Here is a 23,189-nt window from a genome sequence, read left to right on the forward strand (position 1 = left end):
ATTGATGTTCTTTGAGTTTTGTCTTTGGTTTATATTTATTCTTTCATTTCTAAAAGGCAATGAAAAACCGATGTTTGCTCTGCTGTGAAGGCGAATATCAAGATGCTTTGAATCAGTTACTTTGCAGTTTATCATGTATAATGTACATGTGACCCCTTGCCTTGCATTTTACTTAAAGATTCATAACTAGAGCTTTTTATATAGCTCTTTCTCTAGCTCCAATTTCATTGGTGAATGTGAAATCTGCTGTCTTGAACTGTTTTTGGCCATTTGGATGATTATAGATTAAAAAAAAAACATATCCCACCAAAAGGACCTGTAGTGACTGGGTCTCCAGAACAGTGACCTTCTTGCTGTGAGACAACGTTCAGCGCTGATATCAACCACGCCGCTCATATACACTGTGTGAATACGCAAGCAGCCGCGGGTCTAGAAGTTGACCTTATGTAAACCAGTCAACCCGCTGATCTCACCGGCTGGATGCACAGTCACACATCAGGAGGTCCCACCTGTGTTCTTTCTCTTAAGTCATGTGTTATTCATGAGGTAAACCAGCCTCATCCTCATCCTTTCCCCAACTCACATGGAATGCTCGGGCTCGTCACAGCTTCAACGGAACTGAGTTTTAAGCTTTTTAAGTTACTCTCAAAACGCGTTTTCTGTTTATACAACGGGGGAGATAGCTCAGCTTGCCACACAAATGGCCAAGTATTTACCATTTCTAACACCTTAATCTGGAAGCGAGCATAAGTGTGTGCTCTGAACTCAGCAGCGTTGGAAAAGTCAGTCCACTGCAGTGTGTATGTGTCATCAAGGAATTGGAGCAGAAGATTTCTTTTACATCGCGCAATGATTATGGCAATAACATGATAATCTTCACACTGCTCTTTAATCTCATTCTGTCTTAATGCAAATCCAGATTGCTGTGAAATGGGAGAGGATTTCTCTAAATATTTGAGGGGCACCTTCTGGTGACGTGAAAGGAACCTCTCTCCGTGGTTCCCCTCATTCCCATTCAGCTGCATCTTGCACTTCCAGAATGATGGAGAATTAAAAGATAAAGTCAAATCCTCATTCAGCGAGAAAGCGCCTTAAGCTGAAAGAAGCTTCCTTTGGATGTGTTTCCGCATATGTGTGTATAAGGTTTAAACCATCCATGCACACTGGGGTGCATACTTTAAAATGAAGAGTGATCTGGTAATGGTAGAGCGGGCTTCTCAGATCTTCATGATAAGCCACCCCCTTCCTTCCCCTAACCTTCATCCTATTGCACACAAACTCCTGTGCCGCTACACACAAAGACCAAATCCCAGTGCTGGGAGAGATCATCCAAGACCCCGAAGATCAAGTTCTTCAAGTCGCCCACAACGTGTCCTTCATCTGTGAGCGCAAGCCCCGGCAGGATTCACACCTTTTACAGAAATGATTGACCGTGGGCGGGAAAAGGAGATTCGGAGAACAAACCGAGGAAGAGTATATGATAGAGAGTTTATGACAGCTGCCCCCATTGCCTCTTCTAAAAACTGAATCAGCACAAGCGCCGCACGGCTCCTGTTGATCTCTCAGTAGCACGGTGACCTCAAAGAGGAGCTGGAAGTAATCGCATCAAGAAATGGGACTTCGTGCTTTTAGTTGTGCTTGAAGCACAGCAGTTTTTCCCCGCAAAGTAAACAAGGTCAAGTATCATCTGGTATAGGTCAGTGCGGTAACGTGGTAGCATTCCTCCCGTGAGCACCTTATGAATTACCTTGACTTTATACGCGTAAGTAAGTCAGCCACATTCAGGTACTGAGCTAATGAGATTCTTAGCTAATCATAATGGTCTCACTAATAGTCCCGGATGGCATGCCTGAATACTCATTACGTTAATGGTTCGTGTATAACGGTTATTCTGTACTTGGAAACTACTTTATAGGAGTCATTTCAAGCTTTCTACACATTATTTAAAAACACTTTCTTCTTTGCCATTTTTTCAGGCGCCACAACCCTGTTTAAAAACCTGTATTCTGTTGAGAAATGCATTCACATCTCAACATTAACCTGATTCTTTTTAAAATACAAAACTGCTGATTGCAGCTCATTTTTTTTTTTTATGATCAGGCTTATTGTATTTAAGTAATACATTTCATGATTAAGGTTGTAGTGGGTGGTGTTGACGTAGTGAAATGCGTCATGTGAGAAAACAGTTTCTGCTTTTCTGCCCCAGTCGTGTCTGCACAGGCAAGACTGACACAAATGTGTTTTTATAGCACACAACCTTTATTTTCCAAAGCTACATTCCCCTTAGAGAAGTAGCCCCTCAGATGAAAATAATAATGATGACAAATCATTTTGAAAATGATTTCTACACTTTAGCTTCTGTATTTCAAGGCCAATCAAATATTTTTTACCCTTATTTTTATAGAGTGAGCTCTGCTATTACTAATTTTATCACTTTCAAATGTCTTCTGTATTTTATTCCTTGTTTGCTTTTGAAATGCATAATGAAAGAAGCTATTATTAACTAAATTACTTTCCAGATCCGAAAAGACTCAAAAAAGGGTTAATTATGAACATGGACAGAGCATGCACAGGGACAGGCAACAATGAATCTCCAAATCAGCCAAATAGAAATGAATTAATTTAGTGTTGCAAAGAGCAGAATTAAGAAATGTTGCTGATTTGAAAATCCAGCAAAATATTAATTTCAAATGACATATCCGTCGCATACTCAGCTTAAAAACAACTTCATATCTGCTGTTGTCAGTGTCTAAATTGAATGATTTCCTGGACAATGGGACTCCCAGTTGCACTCTCCAGCTGGGACATTTGTTAAATGAAAAGTCTCGATCAAGAGGGGTCTTGGCTGATGCTGATAGATCTACAAAACACATCTAATGACCTTCAAGATCAACTACCAGATAAATCATTTTGGCCAAAGAAACGGGAAATTCATAGTGTCTGCAAACTGAGTGGCATTATCTTTGTAAGCAGGAAATAAATGGCAGGGCTGTTGCCCTGGATCACATTAGACTGTGACATGTAAGTGGCCAGAGAGCGCTGATTCTGAGTCCAGGCCGCTAAATGATTTCTAACCACTCCATGTTAGTCTGGAGAGTCCCACCTCGCCTGCCAGGAAACATTTCAGCCATCTGCTCCAAACACACAGAGTGAGTCTTCTCCGGGGTTTGTGTCCCCTTGTCAGTCCCTCTGAGGCTCAGGTTATATTTGAGAACTTTTGAGTTTGATGACTGAGTCGCGCGGTGCAATGAGAGTGAAGGGATCAGCTGGAATTTTTTTAACCCAAGCAAAATATGCAATTTTTGTGAAAAACACCATTCATAATCCATTAACAGGGACATGATATTATGCCAAATGCAGCCTCAGATCTGTTGTTTGGAATCCCCGTTGTGATCATTAGAGCAGGGGATAGCTTAACCGACGCAGAACTTCAGTTGTGTGTGAATGAAATAGTAGAATTCATGCAGGAGCGAGGATATCTGTTCTGAGTGGATGTTTAGTGAGTGTGTGAGTGCCGTTGATCCAGGCAAGATGAAAGTCGGCTCATGACCTTTCATTGCTCATGCATAGTGCCCTTGACAACAGGAGCCTTTTCATCCCCGATTGTTGCGTAAATTGCTTGCACATTCTTTGAAAGGGAAAAGGCTCGCTCTTCCCTGCCTCATCAACCCCGAGACATGAAGATCACAAGTAATGTCGGACATGCTCCCCTGCTCATCTGCTTATGTGGCTTCCCTCCATTTATAAGAGCAAATGGCGCCACAAATCTTAGCTGAAGTGCTGCCTTTTACCCGCCTCTAAATCTGCAACGCACATTTATCAGAGGCCAAGAGACATGTTTGTAGGTAATTAATCACAGAGGTAGCATGGCTGATGAATGTCAGCGTGTGGTGGGAGACAGGTGGGGATTGACCAGCAGACCCAATCTCTCCTCGCTATTGCTGTGCCACCCCTGTTAATGAAGCCGTCTGACAAATGTGGATGAGTGTCTCTTAGTAAACACAAACCGAGCGATTCAGGGGGAGGTTTTCATCAGACCTCCTTCTCCTCTTCACCCTTCCGCCTGCTTTTTGGAGGGAGGGAGGGAGGGGGAACCAGCGTTGTTGCATTAACCCAATTTGACGCATACTTTCGTCGCCACACCTGAGGTGATGAGGCCCCCAGCTCAAGATGATTAATGAAAAAAAAAAACATGCAATAACACTGTATCCTCATCATGCTGAAAAAATCCTATGTTCAACTTAACATGCATGCACATTGTCAGTCTGTCTATCCTTCTGCCAAATTTATAGAAAGGTTGGGATTGATAAATGTTGCTCCTGCTGTGCGGCCTGCATATTCACAGTTAAATACATCAAAGGTTTATCATACCGAAGTCCCAAATGTAGCTGGGTCCAAATGAAATAAGATCAAGTTTATGGAAGCCAATTAATTAGCTCAAAAAATCCACATTTCCCACTGGTATGTCTTTCTGTTCTTAATTAATCTAATTATAAATCATGATTTAGCTGAGTGAGCTCAATCTGCCTGTCAGTCATAGTAACTATTGGGTACAAATGTGACCCTACAAATGGATTGGCAAAAAACTAATCTAATATTATGGCATAAACACATCCTACAGAGCAGCATTTAACAAATAAACAAGCAATATAAATGGTGGTGAAGTGAATCAGTATGCACATTATTTATAATCCTAATGGAGTTTGAATAATTACTTATACTTCATCTAAATTGAGCACCAGATACTGTTCATCGACCTCACCAAGATGGATCACCCTATGTGCTAAATGAACAAATAATTCAACAAAGTTTTGCACTCTCCCCATGCCTTTACACAGTGCCGTTATACCACTGAATATTTATAATCCATAACACAAGGTTTTTCTTCATTAGGAAAAAAAGCCAAGCTGAGAGATAGATAATTGCTGCATTCAATGAACAGTGTAATTAGTTGCCAGCAAATTCCAAGTGAAGTGATTTTAATGTTACATGAGTCATGACAGCCCTGTGGTGCACTTATTGGAGGCAAACAAAGTAGGGGGCTGAAATGTGAAAATCATGCCGAGCCAGCTTGAAATCAACTTGTAGAGTAGTCGAGCCCATGTGTTGGGTTGCCAATTAAAGAATTAAATGTTTAATTTAAATGCCACAAGCTGAGATAGACACAGTGGATGACGTGTCTCGCCGTGTGTTCTCTGATAATAATATGAAATGATGTTGAACTCGTGGATTTGTTCTAATGAAAAAAATCCAGATATGGATCAACTTCATAAAAAGGAATGCTAAAAATCCATCATTATTTTTAATTATTTATTCCTCTTTTGGCACTTAAAGAATTACCCAAAATAACAGAAAGAAAGGAACTTAACGAGGAAGAAAGAACAAGATTACAAGAAATTGCCTGAAGCCCCACCCCCAAAATAAACAAACAAACAAATGAAAACATAATAAACAAGGAGTTGCAAAATTCCAAACATTTGGGGCATTTTTTTCATTTTTCTCACAAATGTTCATCTATTAAATTGATATAATAATATTGAAATAACAATAAAGCTGATATCACCAATGCAATATTTAGGGTTCTAGAATCAAACTCCTCATTTTGCTGGAATGCATATTATCCTTTATGTTCCTTTCTTAGGATTGGTCTTGGATCAAAGTTAATTCCTGAATATATACATATTTGTAAATGTATATATATGGATAAGTATATATCACCAATATCAAAATGGATGAGATCCTTGCCTATTTTCCACCATCACTGATTTTTTTCCCCTGCCTTTTGTCTTCCCTTCCCTTTGTCTTGTAAGGAAACTACTATGGGACTCCGAAGCCCCCAGCGGAGCCTAACCTGGTCCAGCCCGACCTTGTGGATCAGGTCTTGTTTGATGAAGACTTCGGGGGTGACGTCCAGAGGAAACGCACCACTTCTGTCAGCAAGATGGACCGTAAGGACAGCGCCATCCCCGACGAGGAGGATGATGACGAGAGGCCACCGCTGGTCAACGGGCTGCCCGGTGAGCAAAAGATAAAACTCAGCTTTTCACGTGAAGAGAGATTTCATATTGCATTGCATTTGTCCTAGTGTTATGAAATATTTAGTCTGAGTCAGTAGCACTGTCTTCCATGTTTCTTTCTGAAGACAGATTGCATACAGTTTTAGGGACGCGGCGGGTATTTGATGACATTAGAGTACCGTGCACATCCAAATTCGTCATGTGGAAGTGTTAAAAAGGCTCCTTGCCTGCATTCACATTCCCTTTTATTTTTCAGTCAAGACTGTAACGTTTTGGAGACACATATAAAACGGTATTTCAGTACTATTTGTCCTTATACTTATGCCACATTGAATACACAGGCAGTTGAAGCAAAAAATCACAACGGATACAAAACCGCAGGGATATTAGCAGCTGTGCGTATTTTGGATGACCAGTTTATCTACAGTATGCATACAACACAGAACTCATGTTTGTTAATTGACAAGTTTAACCTCCTGTTAGACTGAGTCCGTATGTGAGGACATGGCACTACGTGGTATCGAAATCTAAAAAAACTTTTGACTCGCCAGCTTCTGTTGGCAGCAGCAGTAAAAACAAGTTGCATCGGTTGCTGTAAGATTATATTGAGTTGCTGTGCAGCAGATCATGATACAAATGTGGCCAAGAGACAAATATCTTCAACTTGAATGATTTAAACTTATTCGTGAAGCCTAGCAGTTTTCAATACATGCAAGTTTAAAAAAAACTTGGTGAAGAAAGTTGAGAATATCCTTTTTTTTTTTTTTACATTTATCTATAATGCAGTTTTGAGATTGATCCAAATGTCAGTTTTGCAATGTGGGTTAAGTTCATGTCTGAAGAAGGACAGGGGGATCAGGAATATTGATACAATATATTGATACAATCATGTTGAAAAATGATTACAAAATATTGCCGTATTGGATATATTGTCGATTGCAGACAGCGGAACCAAAAGTCTTCTGGTCAAATATAACTGTTTTGGACCGTTATCCATCGCTTGAATTTAATTGCACTAACATCCTGTATTTTCCCGCTTGGTTTCACAAGGGGGAGCTCTCTCTCAGTTAATCCCCATAATGCAGCTTTAAGACGTAGCCATCTTGATAAATTGTCAACCAGAAAAGCTGGATGTTGACTACATGATCAATCAGAATAACTCCACAGCTCTCAGAGGAGAAAATCTGCCCTTATTGCTTGCAAGGATAGCAGTTCTAAATAAGAAATAGGTAAATGGGTTACACGTTGTACGTTAAACCTTGTTTTAGTAAGGACACTTAGGTTATCACCAAGGCAAGTCCAAGCTGCTAATGCACACACACACACACACACACACACACACACACACACACACACACACACACACAATCACAAATACTCACACACAGTGAAACATTGTTGTAATAGTCACGGCTCAAACACTGCTTGTTCAGCTGGACAAAGGATTCATATAAATCCAGTGTCTGTTGACACAACTTCTCTGTCATATTGAAATCAAACACCAAAACAGTGCCCAGACATGCAGGAGTTCTTTTTATGGAGTGAAAAACGGTCAGAAATGAGTGTTCTGCCCCACACCCCATCTGCAGGGGGGAGGCGACTCGTGCCTGCTATAGAAGGGCAGACATTTGGTTGGACGAAAAAGGAGGTTAATGGAAAATGTGAGCTCTCAGTCTCTAAACTCTTGACATGCCGTGCTTCCTCGTTTCGTCCTTGTTACACCCTCCACCAACCCTGCCGTTTCGCATTGTTGAGTGGTCCCTCACCTTTCGGTGAACCTCACTCGTGACCTCAGGTCCTCTTCCGGCACCACTGTCCAACTGTGTTCCCTAGTGTTTACATGGCCGGAGCTGATATTGTGTAGACAAACATATCGCGCGCGTGCCAGTGAGGAATCAAGTGTGTGCTCTGCTGATTAATTTTTAGCATTTCTGACTGGGTCTATAACACATTTAGAAGAATATTTAAGAAATAACATCCCTCTGGAAATACTTTTTTGTGTGTGGTGTGGAACATCTTTTTGTTCCAGCATTGTGAGGTTAGCTCCGCACGAAAAGAAAAGAATGATTTTATTTCATGCCTTTAAACTCGTCGTCCCAAGGGAAGGAACCGAGTGCCGCATGAATTCGGGAGGTGCTCATTTTATATTTCAGGTTTATTTTAGTCCCGTTTCTCATTAAAGAGGAGCACATATTTTATATGTGTAGAGAAATTCTTATTAACATATTATCATAAAGAAACTGCCTGCGGGATCAAATGCGAGTCCATGGCTCAGTCATTGCAACCCAGCGGGAATGTTCGCACACACAGACAAGAGAATTAACATTGTGTGAACATGCAAATGTAAAACAGCCTTTGGCGAACAAACATACACCAACACTGACATGCAAATCCTATGAATGACACTGGCCTTCGCTCCACGCCCCTGCATCAAGCAAGAAAATAGGAAAGCATGATTCCCCTGAAGGCAAAACTTCTCATTTTACTAGTACGTCCTCTCTCCTCTCTCCTTCCAGAGCTCAAAGAGGGGACAGACTGGAGGAAGGCGGTGCCCAGCTACAACCAGTCTAGCAGCACCATGGACTTCCGTACATGGAGCTCCCTTCCCCGGGACGACAGCTTGGAGCCTCTGCCCCTTAACTGGGAGATGGCATACACTGAGACCGGCATGGTCTACTTTATAGAGTGAGTTAAAGACACAAATACACCATGGGCTGAATCGTGATGATGAAAAATAGGTGTGTTATGAAATAAAGATAATAGTCATCTGCCATTATGAATATTTGAACATTTCAGGGATAAATGAATGATCAGTCATTTGAAAATGCAAGGTTTACACACATCAAGAATTTACTTTCGGAAAGTTGCACAACCAAAGCACTTTTAGAAAATATGACAGAATACTTCAACCAAGGTTGGAAATGAGTGATAGTCATTAAATTCTGATTAAAGTACTAATAAAGTCAAAAACATTAGAAAGTCACTTGAAAATAACCAAACTTTGCAGGAAATTCATTCACACAGAAAAATATACAAGTGTTTATGTATAATCCATCAGGGAAGAATATATGAAATCTTCGCTGTCGTTTCTAGTGAAAATAGATCATCATGAGACTCTATCTTTTTTAATTTATGCCATATTCAAATGTGAAAACTGAATATATACATGACCCCTGTGGTCACCATTCTCTGGCATTTTACAGATTACCAATACATTAACGAAATCAAAATTATTGCATTGAAAATATTTGAATGTGAAACTGGACATGCGCTGCAATTCAGTATTAGATTACCTCACATTTTACAAAACAATTGGTCTGCTCTGTGGTGACATAAGTAAAAAATACGTAGCTCATTCGGAGGCAGGCTAATCAAACGCCATCCCTCTGCCATAAAGTACCGTTAGAGGGTCAAATATGTTCTAATCCACGGGTTGACAAAAGCACGCATTATAATGCTGTTTGAATAAATTGGCCAGCTGTTCGCAGGAATTACCACAAATGAAAGGTTGTTTTTGTTGGTTCACTAAGAACTGTGGGATTGAAGCGCGGTCTTCAAATCATTATTTGTTTGCAATTGCTACCTCACCCCGTACTGTTTGTTGATTTTTTTTTTTTTCTGGTCCAGTGTCAAATATGAAAAGGTGTAAACATCTTCAGGCAAATCCAGTGTGATCACAGTTTGCTGAGTTACACCAGTAATACAGGTTAAAATCTGTGGACTCCTCAGCTGTCACTTCTGGTAACTGTGTCATCTGACTATCGCACTGGGGATCTCATGTAAGAAGTTATATTAAAAATGAATGCGATATTTGTATATCCCGTGTTATACAGTGTTTATTTCAACAGCTTCTTCCTTATTCAAAATGAAAAACAGATACATGTTTGTTTGCTTTTTGATTTGATAGACATACTTTAATGATTGCAATACATTTGCTCTCTCTTTAAACATAATCACTCATATCCTCTTGATTTTCAAATAATTTGGTGTTGATTTTAATATACTTTTCTGCAGATATATGGATATATTGACTTAAAGATATTCCAGCGGTTGTTTTTTTTTTCCATACATAAATTTTGATTTTTTTTTTTTAATATTTTTTTTCTTTCCTTTTTGCGGATGTAATGTTTTGCTGGTGGTCACTCACTTTATGCCTAATAGTGACAAATTATTTTTGTTTACTGCCTGTAATTGTATATTTTTTGCTGACTTTTGCATCACTGATCTGACTGCTATGTGTAGTTTCAATATGTAGTACATGTGTTTTTTTTTTTCCTTTAAGCAAATATGTGCCGTGGGGCAACATCCACTCTTAAACCGGGTCTCATCAGCTGTTAATTTTACACTTGCTCATATCTCTTCCAGTCACTAATTTGCTGAGTGCAATCACCCAAAGCCTTATGCGAATCATCATCTTTTGCAATTCTCTCAATTTTTCATCATCTTGAAATTAATAATTGATGCCATCTCCTCAAAATGACTTTATCATCACAAAAAGGGAAGATCTGAATGGATAAAAAAGAAACAAAAAAAAACATATACATCTTAATTCCTCCACTGGCTGAAAACAGTTAAATTATTTTTGGCAGCAAGCAGATTGTGTAAACAAGCTTAAGGGCTTCATGGTAATACATTTTTAGATTATACCATGTTTGTTTCAGGGAGTTTACTTTCTTTTCTTTACCTAACACCATAGCTTCTCACAAAGACAGCTTAAGCTCTGTCTCTAAACCGATCAATAATTTCAGTTTGAGTAAACACACCACGCTCAGAGGCTTATGTTTATGTGAGTGCGTGCATGTGTGGGAGCACATATGTGCACCTACATTCGGGTTAAAAGTCTGTTTTCTTCAGGTTTATCTTAAACCCCTCCTCTGTAAACATATAAGTCCGCAAATGAGCGTGTCATGTTTCATTGTCATGTTTTTTTTTTTTCCTCTGCTCTTAAAAGGCCACCTCTTCTCAAAAGCAGTAATATGACAGCTAAAAGTGAACCAATGGATCTGTTTTCAGTGGATAAATCTTGTAACCTCCCTAACTCCCGCTCAAGAGAGCACATTACTTTGGAAAGCATGTGCTCTCATGCGCTGACGGGCGGCCTCGCTCTTCGATATTTACCCGCTGCTCTTTGTGGTCCGCAGCCACAATACTAAGACAACCACCTGGTTGGATCCCCGCTTGGCGAAGAAGGCAAAGCCCCCTGAGAAATGCGAAGATGGAGGTATGTACAATAGGGTACAGCTGCTCTACTCAAGCATACATTTACTCCATTAACTACTAAAGACATACCTCTGCTGCATACGCTGTAATACAATATTTATCACTTTACGCGTTTTCACCCAGCTAATGAAATCAACGACTGAGGTCATATTTAACATCCTTTTGAAATTACACGTCACTTAGGAGCATCTTTTTCACATGGCCTAACATGGGATTTCCTGCGCCAAGGTCTAGTTTAATGAATTTCAAACATGCTTTGCCATCCCCAGGATGCTAATGTGTGTTTAAGTGCATGCATAGACAGAGAGTGGCCACAGCTGAAAGAGTGGGACCCTTCTAGCCTGGTTTTAATGGATTTTTTACAGGCGGAAGGGGAAGTGAGTTGGTGTGTTGCTTCTGAAAAGCGGCTCCAAAGCGCTTTCTTGCGTGAAAAGCCCCCTCCCACCCACCCCCAACCCCTCACTCTTTTGTTCTATCCTTCTGCCTGATATGTTCAGCAGGGCATTACATACATTAGCCATTCTGGCCTGCCTGCTTGTTGACACAGAAATGTTCACTAAATTATTGTAGGCTATTGTCATGGCTACTTTCTTATGCTAAATGCCATCAGGGGAGAAAATACATGGTAGCTGCTGAACCACCAAGCTGAATGGTACAACTCTCAGATGACTGCTGAATAAATACTGTGCTTGCTCTACCTTTTTCTTCCATTTCATGAATTTGCTGTGCCTCCCTACTCGTATCTGTCTATTTGCCTCTAACTGGCATGTATTTTTGTTGCAGAATTACCTTACGGCTGGGAGGAAATTGATGACCCGCAGTACGGCACGTACTACGTAGAGTAAGTTTTATTGATCCATTCAGTCATCAGCCATCATCCCAAACTTATCCTCACAGTTGCACATGATACATACACACACAAATGCTCAAGTGCATTTCCCAAGACAGATCAGAGTACAAGTGCATGCTCTGCTTAGTGTACATTAGCAATGGACCGGCATAAATCATTGTTGTCTAAAAATAAACAAATGGATCTACCTCATGGCTCATTTTGTTTATCTTGGGCAGCGATGCTCCGATGATAGTGCCCCATGCAGAGATGAAGCATTTACCTTCGGATCTGCTGAAGATTCTGATCAGGAACTTCCTTTTGTTTACCAGTGGGTGGCAAAATGAAACTCAGTGGGTACCCTTGCATTGACCTGAATGCGAACACAATATTTGATTCTGCCTCCATCGTGTTTTACCTCTGTCTGTACAGAGCACAAGTATGTGTGTTGTTGTTGTGCATTTATGTCTGTCGGCCCTGCAGGAGACGCCCGAAAAACATAGACATCATAGCAGCGGTAGAGCGAAAAAGGGAGATTTTTCGATGGGTATGCGAGGAGGAAGGAGAGTTAGCAATCTGCACTGATGAAAAGAAAATGGAAAGACACATTGTTTTATTGGTCTGACTATAGCGAAAAGCCTCCTGGGTAGACGTGACAAGAGAGAAGCTCCCACTGTTTGGACAAGGAGTCAATGGCAGATATAGATAGAGTTTGTAGCTACGAGTGTTTTGTCTTAAAATGAGCTCACGATGAAACACTAGCTTGAGTTTGTACGCCAGGGGGACAACAGGCAGTTTACCCTGTTTTAGAGGAACAGGATGTTGACAGTAGGGAAGGGGCTTCGTTTCCTGCAATATTCAATTAAATGTTCTCCATACAAAGTGAAGCGGAGCCTCTCGCTGTACGTGTGCTGTGTTTATGAATATATTAATATCGGCACCACTAAAGCATCCATCTATTAGAAAATCTGGTTCATTTATAGGTAATGTTTATGCATAATTAATAACAGAAAAATGGTTCAGTAACACTCATTAAGTTTTAGGAGTGCGCGTGTGAGCATGTGCATATGAGTCCTCTCATACTCCTGAACTTTTTCATGTCACAGCCACATCAACCAGAAAACCCAGTTTGAGAACCCAGTCCTGGAGGCGAAGAAGAAACTGAGCCAGGAGACGGCTGCCATCCAGCAAGCAGCTGCAGCAGCAGTGGCAGCAGCAGGCTCTCAAGGTAAACTGGCTCTTCAACTTTTGCTTCCTCTTGGTTTTTCTTTGTGTGTGGGGGGGGTTTTCACAAAGTGTAACAAGACAAAAACCTCCAGGTTGGATATAAGGGAAGGACACATATAAATTAAAATGTGCTCTTATGGAAATGCACAATGGCCATACTGCAACTGTAAACCATGAAGACCTTTTAAGATATTATGACATATTCAGGACTTTCTTGTGGGTGTTGATGCTGCCTTAGGTCTTGGAGCGATATCTTTGGCTCGACTTAAAGGTTGGGTCATATGGAAAAGAAAGGCCGCTGCCAGCTTGGCCATTTTAACAACACAAATAGACCACATCTCCAGCGTGAGAAGGAGTAAGATTCTACTTCTACTTCAAGTTTATGTATATATTTCAGTTTTCTTACTATAGAAAGAGTTTCAGAGAGTTTTTACCAATTTTTTTTCATTTTGTTTTAATTTTTGCCAGTTTGAAGAGGTGATTACATCTGCATAGGTCATTATTCTATGACTTAACTGTGATCTTTTTAGCTAATATGGAAAGGAAACACATAATCGGTATTCTACAGCATAGTATACATAATATTAAAACTGTAGATATTGGAAAAACAAAACAAAACATGATATTACAGTTATTGCCTTTTTAGTGAAAACACCCCTTCAAAATTTCGAGGGAAAGCGGTGTTTGTTCTTTCTGCTGAGCCCATCCCATCACTCTGTCATTTCATTTTTGCCCCAATTATCTACCCTTGTATCTCTGTAACTACACCACAGAACAACAGGAGCAATTTGTAATTACGTGGTTAGCATTCACGGCTTAATCAATTTCTCTTTTTACTGTAAGTCACCCTACACATAACCGACATCGTCATGTCTGAATTTTAATTGTAGTTTAATTACTTCGGCTTATACACTGTGTGAAGGATGAGCTTTTTGTCTCGGTAAGAGTGCTATACATGTTTTCTCAGAAATGAAAGCAATACATGCTATATAGTTTCAGGTGAAAGTCAGACACAAGTCACTGCACAATTGTGTCAGAATGTGCCTTTTTCTCCTGTGGTTCATTCATGTAAAAGCAATTTTCAAGGCTCTATTAATGGTGTGCTTTTAAGGTTGTCAAGAAGCTTTTCTACTGTCATAAACCCTGCTGATTATACATAATAGATTAAAGTGTCGGCACAGTCGATAGACAGACTCGCTGTATATTGCGCTGCTGGCATTTTGGGAAAGGAGAGTGGGAATGCAAAGGAAATCAGCTTTTGGTGATTTTTGTGGGCACCAGCTGGTGGAACAGCAGACTGGAGAGGCCAGGGTTATCAGACACCCTCCGCCCAGGTGTGGAGGCGCCGAGGCTACCGCTCTCTCACCCCTGATTACAGATAATACAACCAAGTGAGCTGTCACTTGGCTGCTATGATGGAACTGATCATCCGTCAGCAGTTACGCTCTTGGCATGAGAGCTAACAGAAGTTCAAGTTGGGAGGTTTCCAGACACTTATACTGCTTTCCACAAAATGAAACACATACATTGTGTAGATAAACTTCGATGGAATAAGTATTAGCAATGCGTCAAAAATGGATCTTTATGATTTCTCTTTTTAAACTCGGTCAATTTTTCTTTTGATGTATGTTCCATCTAGTCGTGATCATAAGTTTTAGTTTCCCTTTGGCTAACATGTCATAATTACTTCTACTGAGCATGTATAAAGAATGATTACATTTACCTTCTGACTCTGAGACAGTGGCTATGCTAGGGGCAGTGGCGAGGGGAAGTTCAAGGTGGAGGTGGGACTTCATCGGGGATCAGCTCTGAGCCCCGTCTTGTTTGCAGTGGTGATGGACAGGCTGACAGATGAGATTCGACAGGAATCTCCATGAACCATGATGTTTACAGATGACATTATGATCTGTAGTGAGAGCAGACAAAAGGTTGAGGAAAATCTAGAGAGGTGGAGGTATGCTCTGGAAGGGAGGGGAATGTAGGTTAGTCGGAGCAAGACATAAAAATATGTGAGTGAATGAAAGGAATCCGGGTGGAACGGTGAGGCTACAGGGAGTGGAGGTCAAGAAGTTGGAGGTTTTCAAATACTTGGGGTCAACAGTCCAGAGCAATTGGAAATGTGGAAAAGAGGTGAAGAGACAGATTCAAGCAAGTTGGAATGGGTGGAGAAAAGTGTCAGGGATACTGTGCGATAGAAGACTATCGGCTAGAATTAAAGGAAAGGTGTACAAGACAGTGGTGAGACCAGTGGTGAGACCAGCGATGCTGTATGGCCTAGAAACACTTACAATGACGAACAGACAGGGGGCAGAACTTGAAGTTCCAGAGATGAAGATGTTCAGGTTCTCTTTGGGAGTGACCCGGGTGGATAGGATCAGGAATGGGTCTATCAGAGGAGCAGCACATGTTAGATGTTTTGGAGAGAAGGTCAGAGAAGCCAGACTCAGATGGTTTCGTCATGCACAAAGGAGGGTTAGAGTATATATTGGTTGACAGATGCTGGAATTGGAGCTGCCAGGCAAGAGGTCTCGAGGAAGACCAAAGAGAAGATTTATGGACGTAGTGAGAGAGTATATGAAGGTATTTGGTGTGAAATAGGAGGATACAGAGAATAGGGTTAGATGGAGAGGGTTGATTTGCTGCAGCGACCCTGAGGGGAAAAGACGAAAGGAGAAGTAGAAAAGAAGAAAACCTTCCGATACTCCAGCTTGTGTTTATGCATTTTTAATTTCTACCAAATACTTTATATTAGTTTGACTAATACAGACAGATATTATCATTGTCTTCAAACAAATAATGTGCTCTTACAGAGACAGCTGAATAATTGTAATGCATTTCAATTATGTCATCATTATGTAACAAAATGTAAATCTGTTTTGTTCTACCTGATGATTTATGACCGATAATCTAATATCAGTCTTTAGAGTTATATAGTAATAAGATAACACCTCTGTATTTACATTACATTACGGTCATTTGCCAGATGCTTTTATCCAAAGCGACTTACAAAAAGTGCAATTCACTTTTTTTGGGGGGGCTAATTGCGATTAGTGGGGTAGTGCTTGGTGAAGAGGGAGGTATGTTTTCAGCTCACGGTGGTAGTTGGGCAGCGACCCCGCTATTATGACCTTTTTAGGGAGTTCGTTCCACCACTGAGGAGCCAAAACCGCGAAGGGCCAAGTCCGGTTTGATTGGCAGCCGGGGGCTCTGAGTGATGGGGTGGACAGTCGCCGAGAGGTGGCAGATCGGAGGGGACGGGTAGGGACAGGTGGCTCGACCGTATCCTGAAGATAAGATGGGGCTGTCCCATTCACTGCCCGGTAGGCGAGCACCAGGGTCTTGAACTTGATGCGGGCGGCTACCGGGAGCCAGTGTAGGGACATAAGAAGGGGAGTTGTGTAAGGGAATTTGGAACGGTTGAACACCAGGCAGGCTGCCACATTCTGAATAAGCTCCAGAGACCGCTGAGGCTCCGGTAAGGAGGGAGCTGCAGTAGAAACTGTATGTTACTGTGGGTCACAATTGGTAAATTAAGAGCAGTATGATAACATGTTCTAAAGGTTTTATTCTTCATTGATGAGCTCATCAAAGATTTGGTCAATGGCTGTGTGTCCATATTTAATTTAGAAAACTTGAATCCCTAATTTCCTTTATAGATATGCAGATTTGGAAGAGTAATGATGGTTTGTAATCACTTTCATTATTAATGTAAACGATAACTAATTCTTGTAGTAAGAAAGCATTTCCTCGGTGTTTGTGAAGAACTTTGATTTCATCCAAAATGATTACTATCTTTGCAAAACAATAAAAATAATGTGAGGTATTAGGGGTATACATTATTGTACGTGTAAGTCTATAAGTCTTGGAATATGCACTCATTACTTTTGGTTGTTTAGAATTTGTTCAGAATTTACATCAATAATTGAATTTAGTTTTTGTTTATTTGATTATTACAAATAATGAGTTATAGGGAATAAAGGCACTTTGACAACAATTATGAGAATAGTTGATTATTTTCTTTCCCCAAAAAGACCAATCTAAATAAAGTTTATCAGAAGAAGTAATGGCTAATTAATGTTTGGTCAAATGTAGTTGTTACAGAATGTTATCTTTAATAATGTGAGACAACTGTTACAAGTAATCTTACAACCAAATGCACATGGTTTGATTTAGACTGTTTACAGTGAGACTGCATGCCCTTTTGGTATACACTTGTTCACTGTCAGCTTTTTTCCGATTGGCAGATGTCATTGTACATTTTGTGTGTATTCAAGCGGTAAACTCCTGGATATGCAGTACTTTTTGTGTCGTCTTTTTAAAGTTTTGCACTTTCAGTTACATGATTGGAAACAACATCTGTTGCTGCTCCATTGATACAGAAAGAATGATGTCTTCGTGATGATGCTGAATATTACCTCCGGAGATTTACAGAGCATAGGAAATCAAAACCATAGAGGTCTGATGTCTTGGATCAGATGGAGGAGATTTTTTTCTTTACTTTTTTTCGCCAGAGGCTTTTAACGTTGATCATCGTATATTAGTATGGACCTACCTTTGACTCTTGCATGCGAGATGGCCTGTGCTCACACTTCCTCCCTGTCTTTCTCCATTACCTTTCTTTTTCTTTATAAATACACACACACTCTACCAAGGTCGAATGGTTTATTTTCATGCTCCATGGGAGGAAACATCAAAAGAAAAAAAAAAAGAAAAAAATCATGATGAGTTTATCAGGCAATTTGAATGTGATTATGTAAATGAGCTTTGCTTGATCCATGCAACAGTGCGGACATCTGGAGTCCACACTGTCTGTGATAACTTCCACTTGCTCACAGCTGGTTGGGTGACAGTGGATGTTTATAAGTGCCTCTGCATTTGATGGAATGAAACTGCCTTCATTTATATTCTTCTCACATGTCAGAGATTGTTAATAAGTGGTATGAAAACTGAAGAAAATATACTTTCATTTCTTTTCTGTTACTTCCATGATGTCAAACCTGAAATTTAGCACTCTGATCTTGAAAACAGAAATGAGGCCCATATCCTGCCGTTGCCGTGCAAACGATGGAGAAGTTGCAGACGATGGATTTCAATTAAAATTCACAGAGCAGTTGTTATTGGGCAACATTCAGAGGAAAATTGATGTAATTTTGTCCAATTTAACTGTGGGTCGTGAAAGTCACTGTGAAGTGGAAAGTATACTTTCAGTCAAAAGACTTCATAAGAATGATTCACTTGGACTTATGTGCACTTTTACCATTTCATCACAGCCTGGCAAAAAATCCCTCTTCCAGCTTTATTCACATACATTTCAGTATCAGTATGTATTTTGCTGAATTTTTTTGATATCAATATTTTACATATTACCTGATGTATGTTCATTAAGTGTTGCAGGGTGGGGTGGGAGGGGGGTGTAAAATGATGTAGCTAGCTAAGGAAATTCCCAATCAATATATTAAAATCTATCTGTCCCCACAACCAGTTTTGGAAATATCGAGACTGGTAATTGTTATTTAAATCTTGCCTTTATTTGACTGCCAGGATCACCTCCCACTATCAAAGCGAAATGTCCAATAATTGCAAATGTACTAGTGCTGCAACTGATGATTATTTTTATTTTATTGAATAATATTCAATAAAGTTGCCATGATTTCTTGGGGAAATCATGTTGAGAGGGCATTTTCCTTAATACCAAAAGAGACTACTCAGACTACAGAAACTACTGAAGGCTGATGGGGTCTAAAATTTAGAATCACATTTAATCAAAGGTTAGCTTAGAGATGTTAACAGTTATTTTGCCATTAAATTACATATTTACATTTCTTTGCAATTGTCATCTCTTGTCATATTTTCAACATATTCCAGATATTTAGCAGTTGAAGTAGAAGTTAGCAGCTTTTCTTAAAACTTATTTCAAGAACGATGACTTTTCCCCACTTTAGACAGTCATATCCCATTCTTTCATCATAGATTTCAATCACTGGACCCGCCTGGCCTCAGTCCTGCTGTTTTTAACACAAAGCTATAATGCAGTCAAGGCCATTGACCAGCAGGCAGGAAGGGACAAACGATGTGATCTAAAGTGCTGATAAGAAAGAAATACCAGATAGGGATCTGCCCAGTTTAATTCAGTGTGACCCTGATAGCTGGTTATCTGTTGTATTGCTTATGCCAAAGCCAGGCATCTGGTCCATACTGATGCCGCCCTGACCTTAAGCTATTCTACTGACAAACCTCTTTCATTCTTAGTCGTCACCTACTGTGTGTGCATGTGCGGGTATGGGCATGTGTGTTTGTACATCATGGTAATTTGGACACTGTCAGAGGTGTTACATGACTGCTCTACTCTAGTTCATTACAGGAGGAGGAACAGATTAGTGCATTAACAGTGAAAGCTATTATTTCATATGATTTCATTTGGTGATTTGTTCCCCTGTTTCATGAGTGTTTATGTAGATTATGCGTGAACATTGCGCTTGTTTATTAGAAATTACCAACTGCTTTTGATGATTTTGTGGATGACTGATATATAACGCAGACATGAATGGATTTTATTGTTTCAAGTGTTGTGAATACATGTCAGTCGCTCAGCACTTCACACAGACCCATTAGATGCACTCATACAAGTGCTCTCTGTTTGCAGGTCAAAGCGTTGTCTCCGGCTTTACAGCTGATCCTAGCCAGCTGAATGGTGAGATGTACCGCACAGCACTGAAAAAAAGCTCCCAGGGTTTTGGTTTCACCATTATTGGAGGTGATCGCACAGACGAGTTCTTGCAAGTGAAAAACGTGTTCAGCGACGGCCCTGCTGCCCAGGACAACAAGATGGCGTCCGGTGAGCAACATTTTTTAGACGTACTAGTGAGTCACTACAGATCTCAAATGATAAGAATTAGACTGAATTCTCATTGAAATGGCTGTTTTTAATCACTGGTCCCAACACAGCACTTTCACGGCCAACTGGTACCAGAGCATTCATTTTATTTTTGTGTGCTGTCTCAACACTGTGTCATGAGTTCAACAAGGCAATAACCACAATAACAAGGGCACAAGTTTTATAGCAGACAGTATGATTATGGAGGATATGAAACATCTTTGCTGCGCTTATCCTTGTCTAGTGGCTGTCTGCCTAAATCAACAGCTGTGGGCTCTGGGTGTGTGAGTGTGATCATTATAACAGTGACAGAATTCTTCACAATGAAAAAAGGAGGGAGGGAGGAAGCATTCATGTGGAAAGGACATTTTGGGGGGAAAGATCCATCAGACAAAGGAAAAAAAAAGCGCCTGCATGCACCACAGAATAAGTGATGTCGAGATTGAAAACTGAATAAAGCTTTGATCAGTTTTTTTTTCCTTTTCCTTTTTTAAATCTCCTTTAGGTGATGTAATTGTAGAGATCAATGGGATGTGTGTCCTGGGGAAGACCCATCCAGAGGTGGTGCAGATGTTCCAGTCCATCCCAATCAATCAGTATGTGGACATGGTCCTCTGCCGTGGATACCCGCTTCCTCCGGATGTGGATCTAGAAAGTGATGACCCTCTCCCACCTCCTCCACCCCCGCCAGCCAATCAGCCCCAGCCAGCTTTGCATGGTGGCGAGATCGTAACTGCTGTGCCCCTCATTAACGGACAACCTCTGCTTGTGAAAGGTGATGTCCTCCATGGCTCCTCCCAGGAGCTCCATTATGTCACTACAGACTCCAGCGGCCGACCAGTCGTTGCAGCCTTACCTAACGGGAGACAGGCGGAGCGGGGAGATGTTGCCACAAGTATGCTACAGCCGGAGCTGGTCAACGTGCCGCTGGTCAAGGGGCCTGGAGGATTCGGTTTCGCCATTGCTGACTGTCCACTGGGCCAGAAGGTGAAGATGATCTTGGACGCGCAGTGGTGCAGTGGCCTTCAGAAAGGAGATGTCATTAAAGAGATAAACAGACAAAATGTCCAAACACTGAGCCACGCTCAAGTGGTGGACATTCTGAAAGACCTTCCAGTGGGCAGTGAGGTCAACGTACTGGTGCTTCGTGGAGGTAAATCTCTACTTTTGAAATCCACGCCTGCACGTTTTTATGGGTTATCTGTTTGTTTGTCTTTGCGATACTCTTTGTCTTTGGGTCTCTTCCCTCTTTTCATCCATAATTCCCAAGCTCTACCACCTCCCATGTTGCATTTTACAATAGGTACCCTTCAAAATAATGACTCAAAACTAGATGTAGTGTGTCGAGAGTAAAGTCTTTAAACATTACAGAGGTCGCCTCTCTCCAGTTGGACGTTTTCTAAATCTAGATGTTTTCTAGATGTTTAAAAGCATCTCTTCAGCAGCAGGTCTTTGTTTTACACTCACGACTCATTGTGCCAGGAATAAACAAAAGAAAATCCTAACGTGTCACACAATGTTCAAGACTGTTAATAACTGATCTGACTCAGTTGGACATTTGCATTCACACCTGTTGCTCCTCCAGATGTGTCCTGATAATTTCAGGTTTCCGATGCATGTGTGAAAGGCGTAATCATTTCATCATTGCCCTGTGGGAGTTGAGGTCAGTGGGCTGATACTGACAGGGGGCTTGGTTGTGTCATAGCTGGCAAGGGGGTACCACAACTCAGTACTGTTCTGGCAAGGTTCGGGCCATGCCAATGTGTCAGTTACTGCTCGGCATTCATGTTGTTTCACTCACATGTGGCTCATGTGTAGGATGATCAGAAATTAGCTTGTTGACCCATATTTCTGCCTGTTACAAGCACACATGAGCTTTGTCAACCTTGTTCTAATTGAGGCGTAATGTGGCCTGTTACAAATCTGAGAAGCTGGAATTACATAAGTGTTGATATGTGGTTTGTTCCACATATGTGGAGAGAGCAGCAGGGAGAGTACAGGCTTCGGTCATAGTAAACGTCTCTTACATCAATCTGCAGCAACCATACTGACTCAATGTGCTTTTCGATGAGCCCCGGATTGGGTTTGATCATCTGCAGAGCACGGTGGATTTGTGCATGCTTCTGTATCTATGGTCCCTTAAAGAGCCGTGACTAAATAGCTATAGAAGGAAGGTCCCCAGGGGCTTCCTCCATATTTCCACTCCCCAGCAATCCTCTACCACACACCCACACCCATCACTGTCAGAGCTATTACAGCTACACTCAATACATGGACATAAGTCAATGCAGAGCCTGGCTCAGGTTCTCCTGATCAACCCAAATGAGATAATGCATGTTTTATCTCCATGATGGCCATTAACTCAGTGGAAGCTATTTGTGTGTTATTTCAGGTGTGTTATGTCATATTCATGGGATCCAATGCCTGGAAACCTACTACACTTGAGACGTCCAAATGATATATGGGGATGCAGTGATGGAGCCTGAATGGCTGTTAAGGATTGTAGCATTGTAGTTGATATTTCAAACTCGGGTACAGGGATTAAGGAATGATGTCTGCCAGTGACAGATCAATACAAAGATAAGTGTACAAATATGTTTACAGTGTGATTTTCTTACGCCCCCAGAATTTGAATGTCATTATGTTATTACCGAGAATGTGGTTCAGGTTATCGCTGAGAAGATAGGAATTATTCCTGTTTAGCATAAGCTGACTGATGCACCAAACTTAGCAAGGACGGGTTTTTTGATTGTGTTTGTCCCCAGTGACTGTATTGTGCATTTGTCATGTTCCATGTAATCAACTCCTATGCTGGCTAAGGAATTCCATCGTGAAGCAGAAAAAAAGACTGCCGTAACCACACGCCCTTTTACATCAGGCTCCATTAACCCCTCATCAGGCCAAGCGTTTGTCCAGAGACCCCACGGGGCTGCAGGCTCCAGAGGACAGTTAATCCAGTTGATGCGGGGAGTCGGGGGGGAGGATTGGAGGGTGTGAGGGGAGGCGGCGGATAGGAGATGAT

At 41.0% G+C, this 23,189-nt stretch overlaps 1 protein-coding gene across 2 annotated transcripts in view; it reads left to right on the forward strand.

Annotated features, from left to right (window-relative positions):
• Positions 1–23,189, forward strand: part of magi3b (membrane associated guanylate kinase, WW and PDZ domain containing 3b) — a 162,108-nt gene that overhangs the window by 127,893 nt on the left and 11,026 nt on the right. For both annotated transcript variants that reach the window (XM_086149941.1, XM_086149942.1), the window contains exons 4-10: positions 5,811–6,017; positions 8,534–8,702; positions 11,159–11,238; positions 12,021–12,078; positions 13,173–13,294; positions 19,937–20,128; positions 20,673–21,320. In XM_086149941.1, the coding sequence (XP_086006067.1) occupies positions 5,811–6,017; positions 8,534–8,702; positions 11,159–11,238; positions 12,021–12,078; positions 13,173–13,294; positions 19,937–20,128; positions 20,673–21,320 (1,476 nt within the window). The remainder of the gene's footprint in view (positions 1–5,810; positions 6,018–8,533; positions 8,703–11,158; positions 11,239–12,020; positions 12,079–13,172; positions 13,295–19,936; positions 20,129–20,672; positions 21,321–23,189) is intronic.

Source organism: Fistularia commersonii, chromosome 7, assembly GCF_037954325.1.
Source record: "Fistularia commersonii isolate RoL2024-O1a breed Wild chromosome 7, RoL_Fcom_v1.0, whole genome shotgun sequence".
NCBI lineage: Eukaryota > Metazoa > Chordata > Actinopteri > Syngnathiformes > Fistulariidae > Fistularia > Fistularia commersonii.